The following is a 25,682-nucleotide window of genomic DNA, read 5'->3' as shown; positions in this document are numbered from 1 at the left end:
ATTCCTATCCAATGCCTGGAGGACTAACCCTGTAACCGTCATTCATGCCACTAACCAGCTTCAAGACTGGATTACCTGTAGACCACTGCTAACTAATATTGGATGCATCTACTTCTACTACCTACCGGTGAGGCCTCTAACCTGCTGTGACTAAACTAAAGCTAACTCTGCTACCCAGCATGGCCTTCTTCTCAGTTATCCTGCTGCTCACTGCACTCTGCCTGGGAAGGGTGCACACACAGGTAAGAACTCAGCACCAAAAATGTGATAAACTGTAAAGCATTTTCTGTTGAAGGACTTTGCACACAATGCAGGGTACATTTACTAAGTAAAGGTATGAGTGCATCAGTATGCAGCTGCCACCCAACATGCTGATGGGTGCCACTGTTGGGCCAAGACAGGACACTGCCTATTTGTTGCACAGCCATAAAGCTGCCATTCCTTCACTTCCTTCCTTCACCCACCTTTACGCTAGAACAGATGGCCGAAATAGAGAAGTTCCTGCATAAAAGAGCAGTGGGATCATCACTCTTGGTTTTATGAATTTTTGTTTATCCATACTAGATCTGACTGTGACTGATAATGTTTGGAAGTGAATAGGAAAGATAAAATAAGTAGCTAACAAAAAGAAATTATTTTAATTTTAATAGTAAAAAAACAAGCCTACAACGATAGACTTACTGTGTCTTGTAAACCAATATTTTAGTAATATAGTTATATACTAATTAAATAAAATCCTGTTTTTATCCTCTCATAATCACTGGCCTATATTGCAGCTGAGTAGAATTCCGTCATTTTATTTTGAATGGTATCAGCATATTCTAAATCCAATTTGGCAAAAGGAAAAAGCTTCTTAATTTACACGGTCTTAACCTTTTAAGATGCCACAGCAGCAATGGTACTTAAGTTTCTACCATGCATGGGTAAATCAGAGTCCAAGCAGATCAGCTGGTGTTGAGTAAGAACTTCCAACTTCATCAGGGACAAAAATGGGCCTGTTGTGTGTGTCTGTGTGTGTATATACTGTGACCGAGGTATGTTTTGCTCTTTGCTCAGGCCAATGTGGTGAATGTCAGGACAGGGACACAATACACTGTAACAGTCACTGCAGCCTCCTCCTCTAACATCAGCCCTGGAGTCAGCCGTATGATCAACACTAATGGGAGCGGTGAGACGTGCACATACACACTTTTTTATTTCTTGTATAGATTTTATTTGTGTGCACCAAAGTACCGTCAAGTTCTCTTCTTCTTTCTTCTTCCTCTTCTGCTGTGCTGTGTCATTCAGTCATTGTATATTGTGGACACCACACATAAAAGGAAGTAGCACAGTGAGAGTGTGTGTGTGTGTAGGTGTGTGTGTACTTCCTTCACTGTTTAATTCCTTTTAGGTAACTTAAGCTGGGCTTTTGAACCACAGGATGAATGGGTCTGCAGTGAATGTCAGGGAAATGCCACTGCTGTGTGAAGCCTTATTCATCAGTGTTCAGCCTAAAACACATTCACTCAAGCCCTACACACACACACACACACACACACACACCCAGAGGATCAGTCTCCCACAGACAACAACACTATTCTTCAAACCACACTGTGTTCTGTTGAGTTCTGTTGCACTAGTTATGTTATTAGGTTCGGCTTATTGATAGTGTTTTACACAGGAGAAGATGGGATTAGATAAGACAGGGGAAATATGCCTGAGCCCACAGAGACACCAGTTGGCTCAGGCACTGATAATTAACACACAACTGTTTGCACAGCTGTATAATATGCAGCTAATTGGGTAAAGTCAGATGTTCTGTTCATGTCCTCTCCTTCATACACTTTCATCTCATCTTTTCTCCAGTTCTTGGTCCTCCTTCAGGCCTGGAGGGAGAACCTGTCGGCTCCAATGGGATTCTGCTCTCCTGGACGATTCCGTCTCATGCAGCCAATATTGATGGATATGTCATCAGGTAGTTCTTGGAAGTTGGATTCATTTTAAATTTAGGCTTTAAGATTGAAATTGTCATTACATAGAATTGTGTTTTTATTGGTCTCTTCTGTGTATATGCCTAATGGTTGTGCAACATAAACACAGTGGGGAAAGCATCCAGACCATTTAGTGTTTGAATCTCACTATATAAAATATAGTGTGTAAGTACAAGTGAGAATAAGTACAACTATAATCAGTAGGTACATTACATTATATTATCAATGATACATTTGTAAACAGAGTTTTGTTGTATGTAAGGCAGAAACCCAACAAAATATATCTCCTTTTCTAAGAGAACTTTGATGGCCGCTGCTCAAACGTAGAGATAAATGTAGCCTTCTGCTCTTTTAAACAGATGGTACTGCTCAAAAGAATGACCCTCTCATGAGCTATTCTTTGTTTTGTCTGTTCTGGGCTCCTGTTAGAAACATGGCAGAGCTATCATGGTAGGCTCTGTGGAAGCAAACCCTCTTTCTATGTAGACATGATGGCCTTAGTATAAGCAAACAAAAACAAAATTATTTTAAAATACAGAGGAAACATAAATATATTCATGAATACCATCTCATATAAAACGACTCAATTAACATCAACATTTTCATTTAAAAAGCCTTTCTTGATTAAAAATACTAAATTACTATGCTATAAAAAGTATTGCATATAAAATAAATAAAATTGTTTATTTTTCTGCTTCACTCAGCTCTATATTGTTCATATCCTTGCAGGTACAAGGAGGTGTGCCCCTACCCCAGTCTTTCTTTCACGCAGGTGACAAAGTACATCGATATACCAGAGACCTTGCTCACTGACTTCACCTCAGGCTCCACTTACCACATTCAGGTAGGAACATCAATCAATTTTTAAAAATTATCATTCTGCAGCTTACATTCTGCATTCGTAAGCCCCCCCAAAATATACATACATACATTAAGCAAGCTTTCTTGGGTATTGTGTATAAATAAGACTGTTATTAGATTCAGTTTTACAATATTCCTGGAAATCTCCTGTGTTGTAATGTTGATGTGCTTGAGTGACACAGATCCTACAGGAACAGACTATTCTCTGATCTGGCTGAATACTGGTAATTGATCCTGATTGCATTATTAATCAGGTAAACAGATCTATGGATCAGCCATGGCTCTTTCCACTGTCTGTTGTCACTGAGCTTGAATGCGATCATGCTTATTAGTTTTCAGAATTCATTAACCCACAATGACCTTCATACAAATGAAGATTGAGAGGCCAACACACGTACCGATTATACCTGCACACATACTCCATTCGTCTTTGTGTATGTGAGTGTGTGCCTTTGAGTGTGTGCATATGTATATCATATTACTACACCTCACCTGTGAGTGTGCTGCCCCACTAAAAAAAACATAGATGCTCATGAGCTAATGACCTTGTTTTTATGAGTACTCAATAACCAAGTGTTGTATTTTTGATAGAAATACAACCTTAAAAAGTGTTTCACTATACCAAATATAAGCAACACAACTGCCAATAAGCAGCTGTATTTTTATGCATCCGTGCCGGCATCAGCTGTGGTAAGAGGTGTTGTGTTTTTGGGCCTTTCATGCCCCCCATTTTTTTAAATTCAACATATCAGGAAGGATTCAAGGAGGAACTGATGAGTTTCTGGGGGTCAGGCAAAAACTCATCCCATGAACACAATGTCCCAGGAATGATCAAAAGATCACATGACAATCTATTTCACCAGGCTTCACACTATTAGCTTTGATTGGTGACAGTAATTTTTGACACCTAGTGTTACTGAAGAGTTTTGAACTAATAGAAATATTTGTCATAGTGTGTATGTGCTGAAAAAGCCTCGAAAGATAGTACAATCACTTTTGGGTGATCTGGATCAGTGAATCTCCTCTGCTGCTGCAACGGCTGTTTCTTGTTACAATCTTTGCCATAGCACCTAACTTGAAAACGCTCTGCTGAACATAAATGAATCTCATGTAGTGCCTCTCTCTTTCTCTCTCTCTCTCTCTCTAGGTAGCAGCTCTATCTTCAAATGTAATAGGACCATTCAGCAAATCTTTATACATTAAGACAGCTGAATCCCGTGAGTATTCATGCGCATGCGCTATAAAAATAAGTAGTATGTATATATTTGAACTTTTACATTTCCTTTCCTTCATTTCCTGCAGCTCCTGGTCTGGTGACCAATCTGACAGCATATGCACAGAACCACACCTTTGTTGTGGTTACCTGGTTCTTGCCACACCTCATCAATGGCCTCATCACAAAATTTGCTGTCAAGGCGAAACACGCTCGTACAGGACAAAACGTTCGTGTGCTGGAGGTCAACGCGGAAGACATCATGACTGTGGCGCTGCCTCATTGCAATGTACTGCATTATACTGTCCCCCTCTGTCTGAACATCACGAGGCTATAAAGTACCTTTGTTCCCTTAACACCTTTCTTTTTGTTTGTGTCCTTTATGACTTTCTGTGACTAGGATGCTGCTGATATCCTGTCTCGTGCGACTCTCAGTCCTTTGGAGATAACCGCATCGTCTCCTCCCATCACCCTCTCTGCTGTGCCCCCTGCAGCTTCTTGGAGTGTACCCATATCAGTGGGAGTGGATCAGCTACGACCTTACACTGCTTATCTGTTTGAGGTGTCTGCCTTTACTTCTGATGGAGAGGGGCAGATTACCTCCACCATGGTCCGCATGCCAGAGTCAGGTGCAGAAAAAAATGGCTGTAGTTCACTCACTGAATTATAGAAGGCTATCAGATTTATAACATTCATTAGTGCTGTTGTAATAAAACTTTTTTTTTTCTGTGTTTGTGTAACACAGCTCCGGAAGATCCGCCACAAAATGTCACCATATCGCATGTGACATCTAGATCAATCTCATTGTACTGGATGTCTCCCAGCATTGTCACAGGAAAGTTCAGCTACACCCTCTACCTTTATAGACCTACAGGTTGTTACATATTCATTTAAACATCCACACACACAAAGTGCACACAGAAACACAAACAATTTTTTTTTTTCCCCAGGGTTTTTGTATGAGAATAGTACAGGAGATGTGCGTTTTGCTTTCACCGGTTTGACCCCTTACACGAGCTATACAGTCATCATTCGAGCAAGAGCAGCTGGAGAATTGGGTCCAGGAGCTCGGGAGGAAGTAATTACACTTGCTGAGGGTGAGGCCACGTTTAAACTAATGTACTGTTTTGCATTTAGATGAATTCCCATCAACTATGAATTAACAAGCTTAATTTATTACAGGAAAGAAATGTTAAGGTTAAGAAAAGAGTGTCCAAAAATGCTCTGACGAGACATGTGTTGTGTGTTCCTTTTGTTTCAATAGCACCCAGTGCCGTTCAGAATCTGGTGGCAACAGCTGAGGATTCCGTTTCAATTCGTGTGAGCTGGAAAAGCCCTGCTCAGCCCAACGGTCCCATAGTCCAGTACAGACTGCAGGTTCTAGTTGATGACGTTCTGCTGCAGGTCATCACCCTCACTGCAGAAGCGGTAGGCCAGATGTTACCTCGTCTCTACAGCTTTACTAGCTAATGTGGAAATTACCAGTCCCAAGACATGCTTGCAGGATAAAGACAATGTTTATTGTGTAAACATTGTATTAAACTCCATTATGAACAATTGTTACCAAAGAATGATGACAATTAGAAACAGCACTACAGTTCTTTATTGAAACCCTTTTCTTTCCTTCAGAATACAACACTTCCTCCTCAAGTCCATATCAGTCTGAGGCGACAAAAGAGAACACCCGAGCTCAGTCCTATCACATCTGCGCTGACTTTCACAGCCACTGTTTCTGATCGCACAATGTCCACTGCTGACACCGCCTCCCACTTCACACTCCCTGAACTTAGAAGCACTGATCACATCATTAACACTGCTGCTCCCCCAACCACTGACCCTATGGTCACAGATGCACCCAGCCATAGTTATGACTCTACTCCACAGTATGACAGCACAGGCACGGAATCATCTAACACTGCTGCATTGGGGACATTTGCATTTTCTCCTACTTCTGCCCTACCCGGTAATATGCTTCCACGCTGGTTGACAGAGTCCTCACATGCTGAGGATATGACCTCAGACTCCTCCCACTTGGCACTGACCCCAGGCCAGAGCCGCTTGTCCACACGTGACGCTTCAGTTACAGGCCACTTATCAACACGCGGAGCTACAGTGTCTGACACCACAGGTGGGAGAGCACTAAATGTAAACAATAACATAAGTCCCATGCTGACAACCCATGTATAAATGTCTGCTTTAATGCTGCAGGTGTAACGGTGAGAGAGGAAGTAATGGATGTTTTGTCTGAGGACTTGTCATACTTGGTGTCAGATCTGAATCCCTTTACTGAGTACACGTTCAGGGTCACTGCTTCCACCATTGTGGGAGAGGGGCCTGCTACAGACATCACAGAGAGGACCAGGGAGCAGGGTGGGTGGTCACATTACCTTTTCTGACAACAACAAAAAAAGATTAATGAAGGATACTAATGAGTTCCTTGTGCTGTTTGTGTCTTCTAGTCCCCAGTTCAGTGCTTGAAGTGTCCTATCAAAACATCACCTCCACCTCCATATTGGTGAGCTGGGTCCCGCCTCTTAATCCAAATGGTCGGATCACACATTACACTGTTTACGGTCTTAACCTGCACAGTAATCAGGCCTTGTTGTGGGATACTAACAGTACCAGCATTCTGATAACAGGTATTTTCTTGAACATGATTCTTCTCAGTGATTGTAATAGTCACTATGATGATGATAATGTCTTTCCACTCTCTCGTAATGTATAGATTTGGACAAGTACACTGTATACAGGCTACGTGTGTCAGCATCCACAGTTGTGGGAGAGAGCTCTCTGTCTGACGAGGATGACATATTTGTTTACACCTTAGAGGATGGTATGTGTTAAACACTGAGTATATAATATATGTTTTAACAAAGAAATCCTATCACATGTTTAATTGTCATTGATTATTTATTTGTTTTTCAACTGTCAATATTTGCAGTTCTCTTTCATAAATCATTGTTACAATGTGCTGAAGCTATTTCCAAGTCTTTGCCTAAGATACTTAGATACTATAAGATGAGAAGTAGTGCTTTATAATGCCAGACTTTTGAACCTCTCTGGGACTATTCTGTTTTCTTGTCAGAGCCAGACTCCCCTCCTGTGAACCTCACTGTGTTAGACACCAGCCCTTCCACTGCCACACTGGCCTGGTCTGCACCTGAGAAAGCAAATGGGGTGATCCAACGTTACGAGGTCCTCTGTGAGAATGAATCCTTCTCCAAAATGGTGGACACGCTAACCAACAGAGTCATTTTGACACATCTGAAACCATTCTCCTATTACAATGTGTCTGTGAGGGCGTACACACGTTTCGGCCATGGCAATCAAACATCAGACATTTTGAACCTGCTGTCTGGAGAAGATGGTGTGTTGAAGGATGCAGCTGTGTTCTTAAATGCATATATGTTTGCAGTCAATATCATCTGTATCAAAAACCTTATCTGGTGTGTATTTCTTCTCCAGTCCCAGGCAGTCCTCCATATGGCCTCTCTTATGAGTCAGTCAGTCCCAGTGAGGTGAACGTGACCTGGCAACCTCCTCTCCTGCCTAACGGGGTCATCATTCACTACAGCCTGGAGCTCTGGAACTCCACTCACTACCTAAACCTCACTTCCCTGACCAACTACATCCACATCACACATCTGAGGAAGTATGCACAGTACCGCGTCATGGTTCAAGCTCACACACGAGTCGGGCCGGGAAACTACAGCAGCGAGCCACTCAACATTACAACACTTGAGGATGGTGAGAGGGCTGGGAGGGGGAAAGAGAAAAAAGGAGGGTTTGTTTTCACTTTCAGGACACTGCATGGTTACATCACAACCACCTGACCTGTTCAAAGGGCATCTGGGTAAATCTTACTTTCCTCTTCAACTACATCTCTTAGTTTCACCTTCCTGCTAATGATGTTACATCACAGGTGTCTCCCACATGGCACTGGGGCCATCCATCAGGACAGAGAAGGACAATGGAGTCATTAACCAGTATTTTTTCCCTTTCAGTAAAACTTATGGGGGCCTCCAGAGCAATTGATTTGTTTTGAAATACTGTTGATTCTCATAGGTTTGTACAATGTTACTGCAAAGTGTTTATCCTGCATCTTAGCTCCAGACACACCTCCTCAGTACCTCCGCTCAAGGAAGTTGTCAGAATATGAGGTGGAGTTGTCATGGCAACCACCACTAGAGGCCAATTCAGACATTCTCTACTACATTGTCAGAGTTTGGTGAGTTTAGAAATGCACTTCAGTCTGCCTGTTTGACAGTTTAAAAAGAAACAGCAAAAAATACAGCATGGACTGTTGGCTCTGTTTTTAGGAATGAAACGACTGAGCTGTGGCAGAATGTGACAGAAACATCAGTCGTTATTAATGTGGATTCAGAGAGTCGCTACAATGCCACTGTGTCCAGCTGGACTAGACTGGGAGATGGAGGAGTGCTGATTTTCATTACTTTTACCACCTCCTATGCAGGTAATGATTCAACGATATGTAAATTTCTGATGCTAATCTCATGTTTTATCATGCATTTGATTGATGTTTCCTCTTTTCCTCTTTGTCTTTGCTGGCATTTAGAGCCCTTTGACCCACCACAGAATGTGACTTATGTAAATGTGACTGCCTCCTCTGTGACCTTGATGTGGCACCCACCCACCGAACCAAATGGGATTATTGTACACTACACTATATACTACTCACTTAACAACACAGTGACTGAGAAGGTGATGTTCATGTTCTGGATGTAGCAAAGAGAGTCAAATGACTATGTGTAATGTGGCATATTGTATGGGGATTGTAATGATTGCCCAATTGCTCTACTGACCAATTTAGCACCTTTGTTGTTGTTGTTAACATTAGCTTTGTTTCCACCTGCAAGAAGCTGCAGCAGAAATGTGAATGTGGTTATCCTATCAAGTGCATTCATACTTTCTGACCACATTGATACTGTGTTTAGAATGGTCACAGCACAGTTTTCTGCTGCCCCGTGTGGCCAAAAAAAAAATGAATGAACTTCCTGGTGAAAGAATCCAACTCTCAAATGTTGGATTCTTTCTTTCCTCTTTTGGCTCTGGCTTAAATGCCTGATTCAGTGTGTGAAAGGAACCCTAACACTCCTTTTTTTCTCTACAGAAGGTTCCTGTTTCAAACTTCCCTGCCCGCGACTCTCAGGATTCACCCCTCGTCTACACTCTGACTCGGTTGATTGGGGGCAATAACTACACCTTGTGGATGACTTCCAGCACTGTACAGGGTGATGGAGGGGTCCAATCTGAGCCATTAACCCTGTTCTTACCCGAAGATGGTCAGTCAGACACACACACACCACAACACAAGCACACATACAGGCAAAATAAATTATAATTAATAAACATACTCTAACAACACTACAGATGATAGTTAATAATTACCAAGTCTCGCTGGAGGGCATGTCTGCACACTTTTTTCAAAACTCTTCCACTTAAAAAAATTACATAAAAACTCTGAGATTGAAAGTGTAGTTTTCAGCCTGTGAGTGAAAGAAGATAAGTGTCAGTCAAGCAAATTGTCCACCTGTGACGTTGTGCTTTGAAGACGGCCAGGGCTTAAAAAACTGAGAGAAAAAGAGAAACAAAGCACTAAATCAATTTTATGACACAAAGGGAAAAAACAAAGCCTGACAAACTTTGTAAGAGTTCATGCTGCAATGACGTTGCAATGGAGTCTGAACTTTCTTTCTCAGATGATCTTTTTGTTTTTATGGGATTTTGGGAAAAATTGTGCAGACAGCAACCATAGACTTTGACACATACAGTACATATTTGTTTGTTGCCATGTTTTTTTTTTATCCTTGTTGACACATTCTCTGTCTCTGGATGATTACTGCTCATATTGACTCTGTATCTCTGCCTGTGCTCTAGCCGCTCCACTCTCAGCCAAGTACCGGACCTCCAGGGCACCTTGTCTCTTCCGCACAGCCAAGCCTAGCAGGGGCTCATTCCCCTGGGCTCAGACTCACACACACACCTGGCCCCCCCTCACATCCACTCATTCATCTTATGGATCTCTCTAGTTCAAAATCTCCTCTTTTCCCTTCATCTCCCCCCTTTTTTTCCCACTCTGAGAACCATGCGTTATTTCTAAAGACGATGAACACGATGAGTATTTTTCTTCATCTTTCTCCCTTTTCAAACCAATTTTCAATGTCTTTGTACATCTCCGAATGTGCTGTTGATGTTTTAGTGTGTTGTTTCAGTTTACTGTATGTGTTTCCTTTGCTGTGTTTCTGTGTTGCTAAAGTAATGTCATGCTGTTGTTTTTCTTGATGCTTGTTTTGTTAAATGCAAGAGTGCTGACTATGATACATCATTAATTTTCACTTTATTCATTTTGCCTGAGGGATCAATGTGTATAGTTTATTGATGCCCTAACATGTCATTGGTAGCTAATAATAGTAACATGGTTCTACCCTCTCTCCCCCTTCAGTGCCGAGTGACTCGGTCTGGAACTTGACAGCTCAGATCTTCAGCTCCACCGTCATCATTGTGAGCTGGGACCCTCCCATGGAGCCAAACGGCCGTCCCTACTACCTCCTCACCTTACAGGAGGCTGGCATCTTCCCTGACATGTCCAGCCAGGGGACTCCAGCTGTCAACAAGACCGTTAAACATACCACAACAGACAATGTCTTCCTATTTACCAAACTCAGGAAGTATTTCCCCTATGTTCTGACTGTTACCCCAGCAACTAGTGCTGGCCCTGCCTACAACCATACCACCACGATGTACCTGCGTACGGATGATGATGGTGAGTTTATCTGTTCAAACATTGGCTCATGAAGTTTCTTCTGTGACACTGACGCATGTTTCTCTTTAGTTCCCAGCTCTGCTCCATTGCTGGTGTCCACCAGGAACCTGTCTTCGTACTCCATCGCTGTGGTCTGGCAACACCCTCTGGAGGCCAATGGAGAAATAACAGAGTATTCCCTTACTCTGTTTGGCCCAGGGGACTCCAGCACAACACATACCACCAACACCTCTTACATCCTCACTAACCTACTTCCATATACAACTTATAATCTCACCATTATGGCTGCCACTCGTAAAGGCTCAGGGCCGCATCTGCTGCTCTCACTGCACACTGATGAAGGAGGTTAGTTGCAAAAATTCCCAAAGATCCTCATAAGATGGTGTTTATTTATTAAAGTATGAGTGTACATTTCAGTCTGTCTTCCTCTGTATCTGACAAACTGTGTGTTTTAGGCCCCACATCGCCTCCCCGTAACCTGACTATATACAACCACACAGCAGTCTCTGTGTGGCTGAGCTGGGAGCCTCCTCTGGAGCCCAATGGAGTGGTGATAAAGTATGGATTCCAGATTCAAGACCTCATCACGCACACCGTCACACATCAGGTACCGTTAATTTCACACACTGAAAGCTTCACCACAATGACAATAAGACACACACCTACACACACTCCACAGACCCTCGCAGTAAGAGTACACATGGACGGAAGCTAATTTCACACTCCAGATACCACTCAGCAGAAACATTATACTAAACACACGCACATATGTGTGCTGATCCACAGATGTTATCCACTCCAGTTATCAAGATTGGATGATTTAATCTCTTGTATGTATGTTTTATGTATATGTGTGTGTGTGTGTGTGTGTGTGTGGGAAAAACTGTAGAATTCCTCTGGTTCGTCGACCACTGAGTATCTATCGGGCTTCAGGCCTCACAGCTCATATGAGATCAGTGTATATAGTTACACCAGAGTGGGCCATGGGAATCAATTCAGCAGCCCTGTGACCTTCACAACGAATGAGTCAGGTAAAGTGAACAGTGGCTACACACAAAGGATGTATAGTAGACTAACAGATTTAGGTTTCTGCTCACCACTTCCAGGTCATAATGCTTCTGTAAATCCAATTCAACCTGGAGGTATTTTTATGACACGCAGGTTGTTGATAGAGATAAAGACACATCATGTCAAACAGTACTAAATCTAGCTATATGCTCAAAAAACCCTTTGCTGTTGTTTTGACTGAATCCTATGCAAAGACCATAGTAGCAGCCTAGTGTGATCAAACTGACTTTAATACTAAAATGAAAGGCTTTTAATAAGAAATTCTATCTTAACTCACTGCCTCACCTCTTCTCACCTCCTCTCTGTCTGCAGTGTCTGATGCTGTGGGGAACCTGTCTTGCTCAGGAGTGAGCTGGGATTCAATTGAGCTGTCTTGGGAACTTCCAGCCAGCCCTAACGGACAGATTATTTTTTATGAGATTCTTGTGGAGGTAGACATGGAGTCCTACACACACCATGCCCACACAACAGAGTACACAGTGACTGGGCTGTCACCAGCCCAAAAATATGCACTTGTTGTTTCTGCAGTCAACTCTGCAGGACCTGGAGACACAGTAAACTGTACAGCTTTTACCTTGTCAGAATCAGGTACTCAGTCCTACTGTACTATGTTAACTATTTTGCACATTCAGCCACAGTACATATTTGATTAAGTCCTCATTTTGTCCACACAGTCCCAGCTGCTCCTCGCTCCCTTTTCATCTCTGAGGTCACACCTAACAATGTGACACTTCAGTGGGCTCCACCACTCTCCATCCCAGGCCTGCTGAAAGAGTACCACATCGTTGCACAGCTGATTTCGACTGTTTGCGAACCAAACATACCAATTACTGCTCAGCAGTACCCAGAGGACGATCTGACCTCCGACTGCGCTGACTACAATGTCACCGCTTCAGTAACTGCTTCAGAAAGCAGTGTCACACTCCACTCCCTGGCTAAATACAGATACTACCGCTTCAAAGTGGCTGCTGTGACCAACGCTGGAGTGGGGGAATATACACAATGGAATTACACACGCACCCTGGCAGGAAGTATGAACACCACAGTGATGATATGACCTTTTTTGTTGTTGCCAAAGGAGAGTTGGCTGTCAGTCAGGGCCTCAGGAGCCATATTTGACAAATTAGCTAGTCGTTGATTTTCAGGTAGATTTACACAGTGTCTCAGATGTTTCATTAGGCATGGGGAGTGCTCCCATTTCACTGCAACAAAGAATATATAAAGCCATTGAAGACAGTAATAATAGATCGTATAAGGTGATGTATTCATAGATCAGTAGGGTATTGTAGCCATTATTACTTTGGTTAAGGTGAAGATTAGCAGGCTGTCTTGGACTAATAAAAAAGGTTAAAAAAATGTAATGTAAGACAGCAATGCACACATTGAATGTGTGGACTATTTTATCCTGAATATAATACAAATTAACTCATAATTACCTGCAAGGCTACCATGGTTTTGTATTAAAAATGCATTAAAATGCCTCATTAATAAAGCACACAGGGTATTTTAACAAGAGGCTGAAATGTTAATATGCAACTTAAATAACCTTCTATAAGTATTAATTCAAGCCATGTATCATTTACTGTCTGCATGAAGAATGATAAAATTCTTGTTTGTATAACGTATTAGCCTGGACAGACAATTTAAGCCACTGCATACAATTTAACAGCTATCTCACTCTCTCAACCCCTCCCCTCAGACCCAGATGCTCCTCCCCATGACCTGAAAGTCACCCCCACCTCCAACAGCCTTCGCATTGCATGGGGTGCTCCAGCTGTTCTCTCCGGACCGACTTCCTATCTCGTGCAGGTTACCTCACTGAGCTGTCACAAATATAAGCATGTCACCACTTAATTGGACAACAGATGTTCTCAGAACAGAACTGCATGGTCTTAATGTTTGTGGGTTAGGGATTTAAAAACAAATGTAGCATCTTAAGAGTGACATACACATAAAATGTATAAAGTGTAAGTGTTAATGTTTGTATTAACTATCCTGTTGTATGTCAGGTGGATGGTGTAGGTGTGAATTTCTCAATTATCCGGGCTCCAGGAGAGTTGAAGACTGTCCTTGTGAGTAACCTGACGGCTTTCACCCGTTACTCTGTGACTGTCATTGCTTTCACTGGTCCTTTGAAGCATGCTGGCAGAGATGGGAAGGCCATCGGACCAATTGACTTTCACACCCTGGAGGAAGGTAAGTTTATATTTCAAGCTCTGCTCACATCTGGTATTAAAAAAAGCAATTGAGGCTTACCCTTAAGATAATGTTGGTTTCCGCTGCCAGTTGCTTTCTAGTGAGCATACAGCTGCAGGATATACACTTACGGGCCACTTTATTAGGCACACCTGTTCATTTGCTTGTTAACACAAATAGCAACCATTTACATGGCAGCAACTCAGTGCATTTAGGCATCTAGACAAGGTGAAGACGGCTTGTTCAAATCAAGCAGAATGGGAAAGAAAGGGGATTAAAGTGACTTTGAATGTGGCGTGGTTGTTGGTCTGAGTATTTCCAAAACTGCTGATCTATTGGGATTTTCACGTATAAACATCTCTATGGTTTACAGATAATTTTGGGCCCCTTAGTACCAACTGAGCCTTGTTTAAATGCCACAGCCTACCTGAGTATTGTTGCTGACCACATCCATCCATTTATTACCACATTTTACCCATCTTCTGATGGCTACTTCCAGCAGGGTAATGTGCCATGTCACAAAGTTCAGATCATTTCAAACTGATTTCCAAAACATGACAGTGAGTTCACTACACTCCAATGGCCTCCACAGTCACCAGATCTCAGTATATATCACGTTTGAGATGTAGTGGAACGGGAGATTTGCATCATGGATATGCAGCTAACATATCTACATACTGCCTGATGCTGTCATGTTAATATGAACCAAAATCTCTGAGGAGGGTTGTTGAATCTATGCCACAAAGAATTAAGGCACTTGTGAAGCCAAAAGGGGGGTCCAACCCGATACTAGCAAGAGGTACCTGATAAAGTGGCAATATGCAATGTGAGCAACTTCATTAATTATGAGTAATGTATCCCTGATCTTGAAACTAAATTAGTCAGAATCTTCAGGTGGTTCCCAAAAGATACACGTTTAGTTTTGCATTCTATAGAGTGATCACTCAAAATCCCTCTCTATGGAATAGACAGGGCTAAATAGTACCTACTGTATGCCAGCTGCTGCCTGCCTTCAAACATGACAAAATTATGCCTCTTCCTTCTCCACAGAACCTAAAGACCCTCCCAAGAATGTGACTGTCTCCATTATCCCAGAGGAGGTGAACCGTGTGAGGGTGACATTCAGCCCTCCAAATGAGCCCAATGGAAATATTACTGCCTACTTTGTGTACATCTACAACAAGGATCAGCTAGTCAAGAACATCAGCCTTAATACCACCCAATGGGAGCATAACATGGTGACTGCTGTCATAGAAGGCCTAAAGGGAGGAAACACCTACAGCATACAGGTGAAAAACACACACATCCTGATCACAAGCCTGGAGCTACACAGGCTTTCAACACTACAAAACCTGCACCAACAGGGACTGCTCTTTTAAATCTGTGCCTGTCCCCTCTTTCTGCTGTTCTTCTCTGCTTGTCTCTTTGTAGATTTCAGCAAAGAACGGGGCCGGCAAAGGTCCACCTAGCCCGCATGTCCAGATAACCACAGGGATCAAAGGTATAAGACCGTTTTACTTGCTCGACAGGGTTTTTCTGTTGCTAATGGCAGTTCTCTGTCTGGTACTGTGCACAGTATCATTGCTCAGTATGCAGACCTGTACTGACGCAGCAAATGTAACTCAGCAATATTATTAGATGGATGCCTATTATGTGGATCAAGTCGTTTTCATTGGTCTGTAATGTAACAGAATCACTGCTTCACACACTGTATTCACCTGTCAGTCTGCCTCTGTGTGTGTATTCCTGTCTGTGTGCACACGTGCGTGTGTTGCAGCCCCGGCCAAGCCAACCCAAAGACCCCAGGCAATGCTGGGCCATGGAGGGGTTGCCATGGTAACCCACAGGAGTATCACCATCCGCATGCCTGCCTGTTTCTATAGTGACGACAACGGACCAATCACAAAAATCCAGGTCATCGTGGCCGAGTCAGGGGGTAAAGCTCTTAAAAAACATTGACAGCCTTTACTTTTTGTTGAGTACACTTGGTTATTAGACTTTGTTGTGTTTTAAGCCTTGTAGTATCCTACAGTGTGTCACTTATGTCCTAAAACAAAATGTAATCCAAAGCCGAAGGGCTTAACGTCAGCAGAAATTCGACTCACTCCCTCTCCGGTTGCTTTCCCCTTATATCTTTCTTCCTGTCACAGTGAAGGACTTCCAGAACCTGACCAACTGGAAGAGTGCATTTTTTGATCGTCCTGCCCCTTACCTGACGGACTCTGGCTTCCCCAACCCGCTATGTTTTTTGGAGGATAGGGCATCACGTATGAATGCACACGTCAGAGGTGGTTCCGATGTGCCTACAGACAGCCGGTCACCGCTGAGGCGCAACTACACTTCAGAAGGAACCTACGTGATCGGAGGAAATGATGACTGCATGCAGGAGAACAACACTGATCGTTTCTGCAATGGACCTCTGAAGCCTAACACTGTCTATGTGTGAGTGCAACACACACACCAAACTGTTGTATATGAAGTGAAAACATATTATTCTGATTCTGGTCTGTTGTTTGGTATTCACCAGGTTTAAGTTCAGAGCCACTAACGTTAAAGACCAACACACAGACTCAGAGTACTCCGAGCACATCAAAACTGCAGGTATGAACAACTTAGACAAACATCATCACATCTAGCTGTACATTTGGTCTGTGTTTAACCTCCATCCTCTTTCTGTAGTGGATGGATTACTGACCAGAGAAGAGCAGATCATTCTGGGTGTTCTGCTGTCCTTCTTCATAGCTGTGTTACTCATCATCATCATCTGTGGTTCAGTCAAGTAAGACGGCAACAAACAGTCTTTACTGATTTTAATACACTTCCACAAATGTCCAGATTAGTTTTGAATTGACCTTGTTATTTACCTGTTTGTGTTGTCGATCTACTAGGATTCATCAACGTAAGAAAGAGGGTGGGACTTATTCACCCAGAGAGGCAGAAATCATAGAGACCAAATGCAAGTTGGATCAGCTGATCGCTGTGGCAGATCTGGAGCTGAAACAAGAAAAACTCAACCGGTGAGAATCTGAAAGCGTCACTTTCCAAATATAACACACACACATTTTTGGCAGCTGGATCGGGACACACACTACCTGACTTCAGGCTTGATTTAGCTGCTCCAGACAAGATTTTAAATCTAAGTCTACAAGTCAAAACCCTCTTTGCTGCAGCCAACTTGTTGTGTGCTCGTCAGCACAAAATCTTTTAGTGTTGTAGAGTTTGTGCAGAAAATAGAAGCAATAGCAGCAGCAGCAGCGCTAAGACAGAACACAGCAGCAGAGTGGCTTTATAATTTATCCTCAGTTCTCTACAGAACAGACAACACGTCTCCTACAAATTTAGCATCTAGCTTTCCTGTTATTTTTTTCATCTTTGGCACAAACAAGTGCACAGACTAGTGCTGAAACCTGCTCTCCTACAGCAGACTGTGGTTTTGAATGAGGCGAGAAAGCAACTCTAATGTTGAAACTTCAGAAAAGAAAACCTTTTAAATGAGCTGTCCAATGATTTCCCTGTCAATTTGTATGCAGAAGCCGATGCAAACAGTGTAGTGTGTCACAAAGGCCCAAAAGCACATCGCAAACATCTGAGAGGAAAAGCAAAAACAGGCTTAAAGATTCAGGGTTACACAAAAAACAGGCACAGAAAAAAAACACACATTGCAGACTGAGGCAGAATCCCAAATACACAAGACACAAGGAGCACAAAGAGAATACTGGAAAGCTAAGATACTAAACAACAAGATGGACCAAGGTTGTAAAAATTTAAAGATTGAATTATTAGCAGTGCTTGGTGCAGGGCCTCACTGAGGCTGAAAGGAAGAGAAAAAAAAACAGCTAATCTAACTGAGGCAGACGGCTCCTGATCTGTGCCAGCACCCATCTGTCACTAAAAATATCCATCCAGTCATAGTACCAAGTCCACACCTTTACATACAAATTCACCTGCCTATGTAGATTTGTCATAAATTAGTGACTGTTGATTCCTACCAGGTGAATTTCTGCTGTTAAGTTTAACATAGATGTCTGTCTGGTAAGCGGTGACTCGACAAACTTCAATTCATCCCTGGCTTCATTTGTCAGCAGCAAACTGTGAATTTCTTGTTGCTTGTTTTGACCAAATGTTCAAGGACAAGCTGCTGATCCTCAGATCTGCTCCTGCCAAGTGTGAGTGTGAATGGTTAAATAAGAGTTAAATTGTAAAGAGCTTTAAAAATAAATCTGCCATTTAAAGATAGACTTTGGCGATGAAACAACCACTGAGCGTACAAAGCCTTCTGGACACCTTCCTCCTCAACATCTAAACAATACTGTCTCCCACATAATGACAAACAACAAAAAATAGGAGCCAAAGAGAGGCATCTGTGCAAGTAGGTGGAAATGTGGATTTCTAAGCATAAAGCATGCTTCAGAGAAAATCTGCTGTCCACTGTAGGTTCAAACTGTGGTCATCCTGGCAGCATGTCCTGCACTCTCTGCTTTGTTCGTCACATGAATCTGTTTCTAACTCAGACAATGAGACAAAATCTGTGTAAACACTACCTTCCTCACAGTTTGTGTCGAAATAACACACATTTTCCTGTCACTTGCCAAATGTCCTTGTACACAGACACTTGCATTTACTCACTTGGGCTGTGTTTTTCTCTCACTAAGCGCTTTTCTCCCACCAGGTATTCTTCTTTCTTCTTTAGACGGAAAGAGATTTATGTCATCCAGTAAGTTTGGCTCTCTGTTTGTGTGTGGCTTGAAGCTTTCTTTGTGCTTTTCATTCAGCAGCACTCTTGTGTGTATGTGTTTCATTGTCATGCATGTTTGCCATCGTTTAAGATGACATCTGAATTACAGCATCAGCATCATACCTGCAGCCTCCTCACTGACAGTGATCGTACAACTGCGCTGACACATCTCTGCTTGACACCACTTTAATTTGTTTATACACTCTGCATTATATCAGTCTCAGGGTATAAGTGGTAAGCTTTATCGATAGCTGAGAATCTGTGGAGCTACAAGTTGCACATACGGCAAAGAAGCACCTTTCACAAGGGAATATATGCTTAATTTACCGATGTTCACATATTCCTTCAGAAGGAGACATCAAAGTATGTGTTTAATCAAAGTGGATGAGATTAAAGATGCTGCAGTGAAGCAGTGATGCTCGTTGACAGAAATATCACGGTGTGTGCTGTTATTATGGCTTTAATTTGTTTATTTTGGTTGATCTTTGCTCTATTTTTGTCCAGGCTGCTCAGCTACAGGAAATCACTCAAGTAAGTCATCCTTTATGAATAATGTGAATATACACACAGCAGCCGCTGCATACAGTACAGCAAATGAGCATGTTCTGTACTGTTCATAGTTGCTTGAAAGTGAGAATATGTGGACAGAAAATAGCACATTGTTTTTCCTCTGCCTGTGTTTCTCTCCTTCCCTCTCTGTCAGGCCTGTCAACAAGAAGTCTTTTCTGCAGCACGTTGAAGATCTGTGTGCCAACGACAATTCCAAGTTTCAGGAGGAGTTTTCTGTAAGTGTTTGTCTACGACCAGGTCTTACAGTACAAAAAAAGAGATCAAAAAGGGAAAAATGTCCAGAATGTACAAATAAACTGGAGCTTGAACAATTGTTGGCAGGTGCTTTATTCTACTATCCACATCTGACAAATGCAAATATAGGAGGTGTAAAGAACTATCAAATATTTGAAGATGAAATATATTTATAGAATCTTACCAAAATAAAGCTGCAGCAGCAGATTTTAATGTAAAACTATCCTGTTCAAAACGCTTCCATTCTATCTGTAAATGACATCTTACCTGATGAAGTCACATGTGTTCCTTTTCATCAGTCTGACAGCATCTGAATGTGTGTGTGGGCCTGATGTCTGAATGAGCACCAGGGTCATGTTTTCAGTAAAGCAAGAAACGACCGTGTATTACCTGACCTGTAAGGACACACAGGCTGACAGAGAGGATGTGTGGAGCAGAGGGAGGATGAGGATGGGGTTTAAAGAGAGGAACAGGAGTAGGAATGTGAGAATGGAATGTGTGAGAAGAAGCAGGATAATGGTGTTTTTGTTGGACAGAGTAACTTTTCTTTTAAATATAATGAAACAAGGCTTTTACTTTAAGACAGGCCAATGGAAGAACATTTCCCCTTTTATCTTACTATTCAGGGGCAATAAATAATAAATTTGTGACCCTGTCCTTTCACCTCATGTACGTGTATCTTTTGTGAATACTGATGTGTTCTATTTCCTCCTTCCAGGAGCTTCCAAAGCTGCTGCAGGACCTTGCCACCACAGACGCTGACCTGCCCTGGAACAAATCTAAGAATCGGTTCCCTAACATCAAACCTTGTATGTGCTCAGACTCAGAATGAGATTTTCAGGTTTACATTACTTTCAGTATACCTGATTTTTTTTCCGTTTTGTAGCTTTATTATATGTTTGGAGTTTATGGTAACAGGGTTTCATCTCAGCAACATATGATTTAATTGATTTAATTGTTTTAATTCTGTGTCTAGATAATAACAACCGAGTGAAACTGATGTCAGAACCAGGGACTGCAGGCTCCGACTACATCAATGCCAGCTTTGTCTCAGTGAGTACTAGACAATCATCGCCCTGCAAGTATACTGTATATGAACCTCTTTTTAAGTTTACACCTCCATCATCATCCATCTTTGTGCGTGCAGGGCTACTTATGTCCCAATGAGTTCATCGCCACCCAGGGTCCTCTGCCCGGCACTGTGGCTGATTTCTGGAGGATGATCTGGGAAACAGGAACTCACACCATCGCCATGCTCACACAGTGTTATGAGAAAGGCAGAGTGCGTCATCAGAGATTTGTTATGAAACATTACTAGTACCACCATTCAGAGTATCCTTTCTGGGCTACATTCCCAGGCAGGTTAAATCCATGGTGACCTGATGTGTGATCTGTGTGCATGTGTGTGTGTGACGTTTCAGATTCGCTGTCACAAGTACTGGCCCGAAGACAACAAGCCAATGTCAGTGTTTGGTGACATTCTCATCTCAAAAGTGTCAGAGGAAGTCCTTCCTGACTGGACAGTCAGAACCCTGAAAGTAGAAAAGGTAACCAAGCTAATATCACACACAGAAAAAAGAAAAAGTGTGTGTGTATATAATAACCTCTGACACACTGAGCGACATTAGAGTGCCTATTGGAGTATACCATCACTTGCATACATATAATAAAATGTGGATTATATGGAATTTTCAGTGTATTGTTTTACAGGGTAGATATGAAACTTGACTTCCTCTCTCATGTATTGCAGCATGGGCACTACATTTTGGTCCGCCACTTCAACTACACATCATGGCCTGAACACGGGGTTCCAGAGTCCTGCAGCACGCTCATTAAGTTTGTCAAAGCTGTCCGAACTCACAGGCACGACAACACCACTATAGTGGTCCACTGCAGGTATGTATTGCAACAAGTATGTGAATGTGTGTGTGTGTAAGCGCAGTAGACTTCATATAAGAAGTGGCTGTTCCTCAGTGCTGGTGTGGGAAGAACAGGCGTGTTCATCGCTCTGGATCACCTCATTCAGCACGTCAGAGATCACGACTTTGTGGATATTTACGGGCTGGTGGCTGAACTGCGCAGCGAGAGGATGTGTATGGTACAGAATCTGGTGAGTAAAACAGCATGGGTTTTTCTTTTGTGTTGCCTAAATTTCATGAAGTTTTTTCAATACATCTCATTTGTCTCTTTGTCTCATCAAAGACTCACGAATGGCAGTGCTGTTGCCCTACTTTTTACTTCATGCCCTGCTGTGTTTCCGCCCCCGTCAGAAAATATTTGGAAATTTTATGTAATGACAAAGGGAACGATCTGGCAGTGGATTAAAGGCAAATTGAGTAGGATTCCCCTTTTTGAAACAGCATGAATTTATCACAGTGATTACTGATTATAGACGCTGGGATGTGTCTCTGTGCTTCTTCTCATTGTTTTATTATTTTGGTGTGTTCGGGTCCGGGCAGTGTGGGTTGAGCCTGCAGCTGCAATCTGTGAAGGAGACTGCAGTGTTCCAGGCTAGCCATTAGTGTAATACAAGAGGCCTTTATTCAGATCAGTTATTTTATAGACTCACAAATGTCATTGCTGAGATACAAGCCAGCAGGCTAACCATGTCATCTACAGCACTTACTGCATGTTTTAGTGACAACACAGACAGATGTTGACATTACTGAAAATCTCCTTTCCACTGTCACAATATAGTAGTATAATCCTTCAGAGTCTTCAGATTTCTTCCAGTATGAGCTTTTCCTTGTGTTCTTGTAAAGAGTAATATTTTATATTATTTATGGTGGTGACATTCTGATCAATATATTTTACATTAACACACATAAATGGTGCTATGAAACCTCTATGGAGATCCCCCCCTGTGCTGTAGCTGTATTACAAAATGACATATGTGCCTCTGCGATTTCAGGCTCAGTACATCTTCCTGCACCAAAGTACTCTAGAACTTCTAAACAACAAAGGCAACAGCCAATCCATCTGGTTTGTCAGCTACTCTGCTCTAGAGAAGATGGACTCTCTGGATGCCATGGAAGGTAATACAAATATAAATACACACACTCGACAACACACTCTGCCCACAGCGCAGTGCTTATCCTGCTCATTTGCATTTCAGGTGATGTTGAACTAGAGTGGGAGGAGACCACGATGTAAAAGACTGACTGAGGGGTCACCTGCGAATAAACGTTGGGGTCATTTTCACATGACCTGTTTACAGATTCTACACAGGACCGCCTCCACCAAACAAAGTTTTGGAGAGGAGAGAGTGGAGGAGCAGGAGATTAACATCACAGTCTGGCTGTTGACTTTGTCTCTCCACTTCAAACCCATTTCTCACCACCGTCCTCTCACTTGTCCGCTTGTTTCCAAACACAGAAGAAAAAGAAACAAAAAGGGTGGGCAGAGACAAAGATTTTCAGAAAGGACCGAGATTAAAGAGAAAGGGTGAGCTGAATGCGAGAGCTCTATCACATTTGTATACCTGTACCATGTACTTTGCACAAATTGATTTCACTGTGTATTGTAATGACTTTATTATGTTGATCATTTATGTTTTTGTATGATAATTTATTCAGCCAAAATGGTAATGTTGTTTTTTTCAGTCTCTTTGTAACTGTCTGTGTCGAGGTGTTTCTCTTTCAAGAGTGATTTGCAAAAATAATACTAATCATTTTTTCTGGTCTTGATGCTTATGATAAAACATTTAAGATCTTTCCTTTTAGACTCAAAGTAGCTGTTTTGACACTGTGGTAGAAATTAAGAGTTACTATCTGGCCAGTCTTGTTCTGCCTTGGGAAGGAGGTTTGCCTAATAGTTAAAGTGCACACACCACATAACAGAGACAGTTTGTACTACGTGTTGCAGATTTTTGGATTTAGATAGAAGGCAGCTCAGAGAATCACACAGGAACCTGTTGATAAGATCAATGATGTGATCTTGACAGACTGATGAATAACACAAGACTACATTGCCACAGATCTTTGCTACCAGTGGGATCTGCCATCATTCAACAATCTTGATAGATTTTCCCAGTAATTTGTGAACATGAATGAGACTTCATCTGGATCCAACCAGTAACAAAAGAACAATCAAAACAGTGAAACAGCCAGAGTCTGTAGCTTCCATGCCAGATATAAGTGAGGTCTACAGGTACTAGCCTCTGTTGTCTGGGATTCAATAGTGCTGTAGGTGTATTACCTATAAGATGCAATCTACTAGGGACTAGGGACCCTGTTGGCTTACAAGGACTTAATTGCATCGCCAGCTGCAGTCTATTTATACCGTTGTCGCTGTACAAGACTGTGGGACAATGTTGGGTCACACAAATTGCATACATTATATCTATCTATAGATAGATTCTGTTCATCCAATTTGGCCCCCTTAGATCTCCCCAAGTTTATAAAGGAGCTGGTGGCTGCCATCTTGATACTGATAATATTGTAATTGCTGCTTAGAGCCACTTTATGGAAGTCCACAGTGCCAGCTTCTACAAAGGTGTCTACGACTGCTGGACTGTGAGTGAAAGATGTTGTCAAATTGGCCATAACTTCATAATTAGACCACTTATATCATTGCAACAAACTTGTTCTTGTTCCCACACGTCCTGTTTATGTCTACACTTTATCAAATAAGGTCAAAAAACACAAATGTCCACACTTGTTACACCTCTCTCTCTCTCACACACACACACACTTGACATTCAGGCAAGTCAGTTTCAGTATTGCCATCTGGCTGACCTCATCCACTAATGAATGAGTTCAGACTCGGTGGACTGGGATGACACAGAAACACCGGTGTAGACTGATTTCCCATAAGCTCCTTCATTTCAGCACCCTCCTTGCACACCTGGTGCAGATTCATTCATTACAAAGGCTGAGAGTGCTTCACATTGATGTTATTGATGCCAGCACACACGGACAGGCAGAGCCGAGAGTAAAAACTACTTTATTCTTTCATTCTCTTCAAACAGAAAAAATTAGAAATTCCATTAGTAAACATGTTCATCTTTAAGAAATCTCCTTATATTTTTTTTTAGAAATATTGTGAGGGTGCAGAGATTAATGACAGTGCTCCACAGTGAGGATGCAGATTGGTGCGTCTCCATGACAACCATGGAGGAGGCGGACAGGGTAAGGGCAGGGAGGAAGTAGAGAGAGAGGAGAAAATGACATCAATCAACCCAACATGCCCTGACAATAAGGATACAAACAGGATCAAACTCCCCGTGTACTGTAAATGAAAATAGAAAACAAAAAAATATCATGCGGTATAGTACAAGTCAGTCAGAGTTTATAGTAAACAAAGTGGGGCTGCTGACTTGAAAAATCAAGCAGGTAAATTTAAGCTGAATTTGTTGTTGCTTTGGCAGCTACTGTATGTGCATCAGTGTGTGTGGATTTGTGTGAATGTGTGTGCATTTGTTTATGTGTGTCTGTGTGTGTGTGTGTGTGTGACCTGTGATTTACTGTAAGTATTTACCAATACAGCATAGCCCTTTACACACCCTTAACAGGTGACACAGCCATCTCCTTAATAATCCTGTAATAACATGACATGGTAATTTAATGATGAATCTGTAATAATGTCAGTGTTTGTTACCATGGTAACTGGAGTGTATTCTATAAAAGCTGCCTGTTTCCCCATCTCTTGCAGCAGAAGCATCTAGGACAACCCCCTGATAATAAATGTGAATAATAAGAATAATAACTATAATATCTATAATATCCTTTTTTTCTTTTAAACTAGATTTTTCTCTGTACAAATACATACGTAGATACACACACTGGGCAAACCGATCACTTGTTTCTTTTTTTTCAGAATAAATCTATATTATCTATTTACAATTTATTCCAATATATTCTGTGGTGCAAAAGACGTGTTTGCTACGTCTCAGTTGGACGATGTGCTGTACAAGCTGGCTCAAGCTCGCTGAACAGTGGAGAAATTAGTATTCCATGGACATCTTCAGTTTTTCCCCCTGATTTAACATTCAGTACATAAATGCATCTCTGCTTATATAATATTTTAATTGTGTAAAAAAAGGAAAATATA

The 25,682-nt window shown here is 42.0% G+C and overlaps 1 protein-coding gene across 1 annotated transcript; it reads left to right on the top strand.

Annotated features, from left to right (window-relative positions):
* Positions 1 to 113: 113 nt before the first annotated feature.
* ptprq (protein tyrosine phosphatase receptor type Q) lies at positions 114 to 23,105 on the top strand. Its single transcript, XM_028431860.1, has 42 exons — positions 114 to 242; positions 1,057 to 1,168; positions 1,846 to 1,954; positions 2,700 to 2,814; positions 3,979 to 4,048; positions 4,134 to 4,333; positions 4,445 to 4,673; positions 4,790 to 4,918; positions 4,995 to 5,141; positions 5,309 to 5,472; positions 5,674 to 6,172; positions 6,253 to 6,414; positions 6,504 to 6,683; positions 6,770 to 6,877; positions 7,130 to 7,411; positions 7,510 to 7,791; positions 10,508 to 10,828; positions 10,898 to 11,173; positions 11,284 to 11,435; positions 11,718 to 11,859; positions 12,209 to 12,484; positions 12,571 to 12,927; positions 13,596 to 13,705; positions 13,906 to 14,092; positions 15,143 to 15,381; positions 15,524 to 15,593; positions 15,870 to 16,028; positions 16,243 to 16,534; positions 16,620 to 16,693; positions 16,772 to 16,871; positions 16,981 to 17,109; positions 18,762 to 18,806; positions 19,332 to 19,358; positions 19,531 to 19,612; positions 20,350 to 20,440; positions 20,608 to 20,684; positions 20,779 to 20,913; positions 21,053 to 21,178; positions 21,382 to 21,527; positions 21,606 to 21,741; positions 22,543 to 22,666; positions 22,747 to 23,105. Exons 1-42 carry the CDS (start codon positions 180 to 182, stop codon positions 22,782 to 22,784), a joined length of 6,762 nt encoding a protein of 2,253 aa, XP_028287661.1. The 5' UTR covers positions 114 to 179; the 3' UTR covers positions 22,785 to 23,105.
* Positions 23,106 to 25,682: the final 2,577 nt, after the last annotated feature.

Source organism: Parambassis ranga, chromosome 19 (assembly GCF_900634625.1).
Source record: "Parambassis ranga chromosome 19, fParRan2.1, whole genome shotgun sequence".
NCBI lineage: Eukaryota > Metazoa > Chordata > Actinopteri > Ambassidae > Parambassis > Parambassis ranga.
The sequence above is the reverse complement of the archived record's forward strand: the minus strand, read 5'-3'. Positions and strand labels throughout refer to the sequence as shown.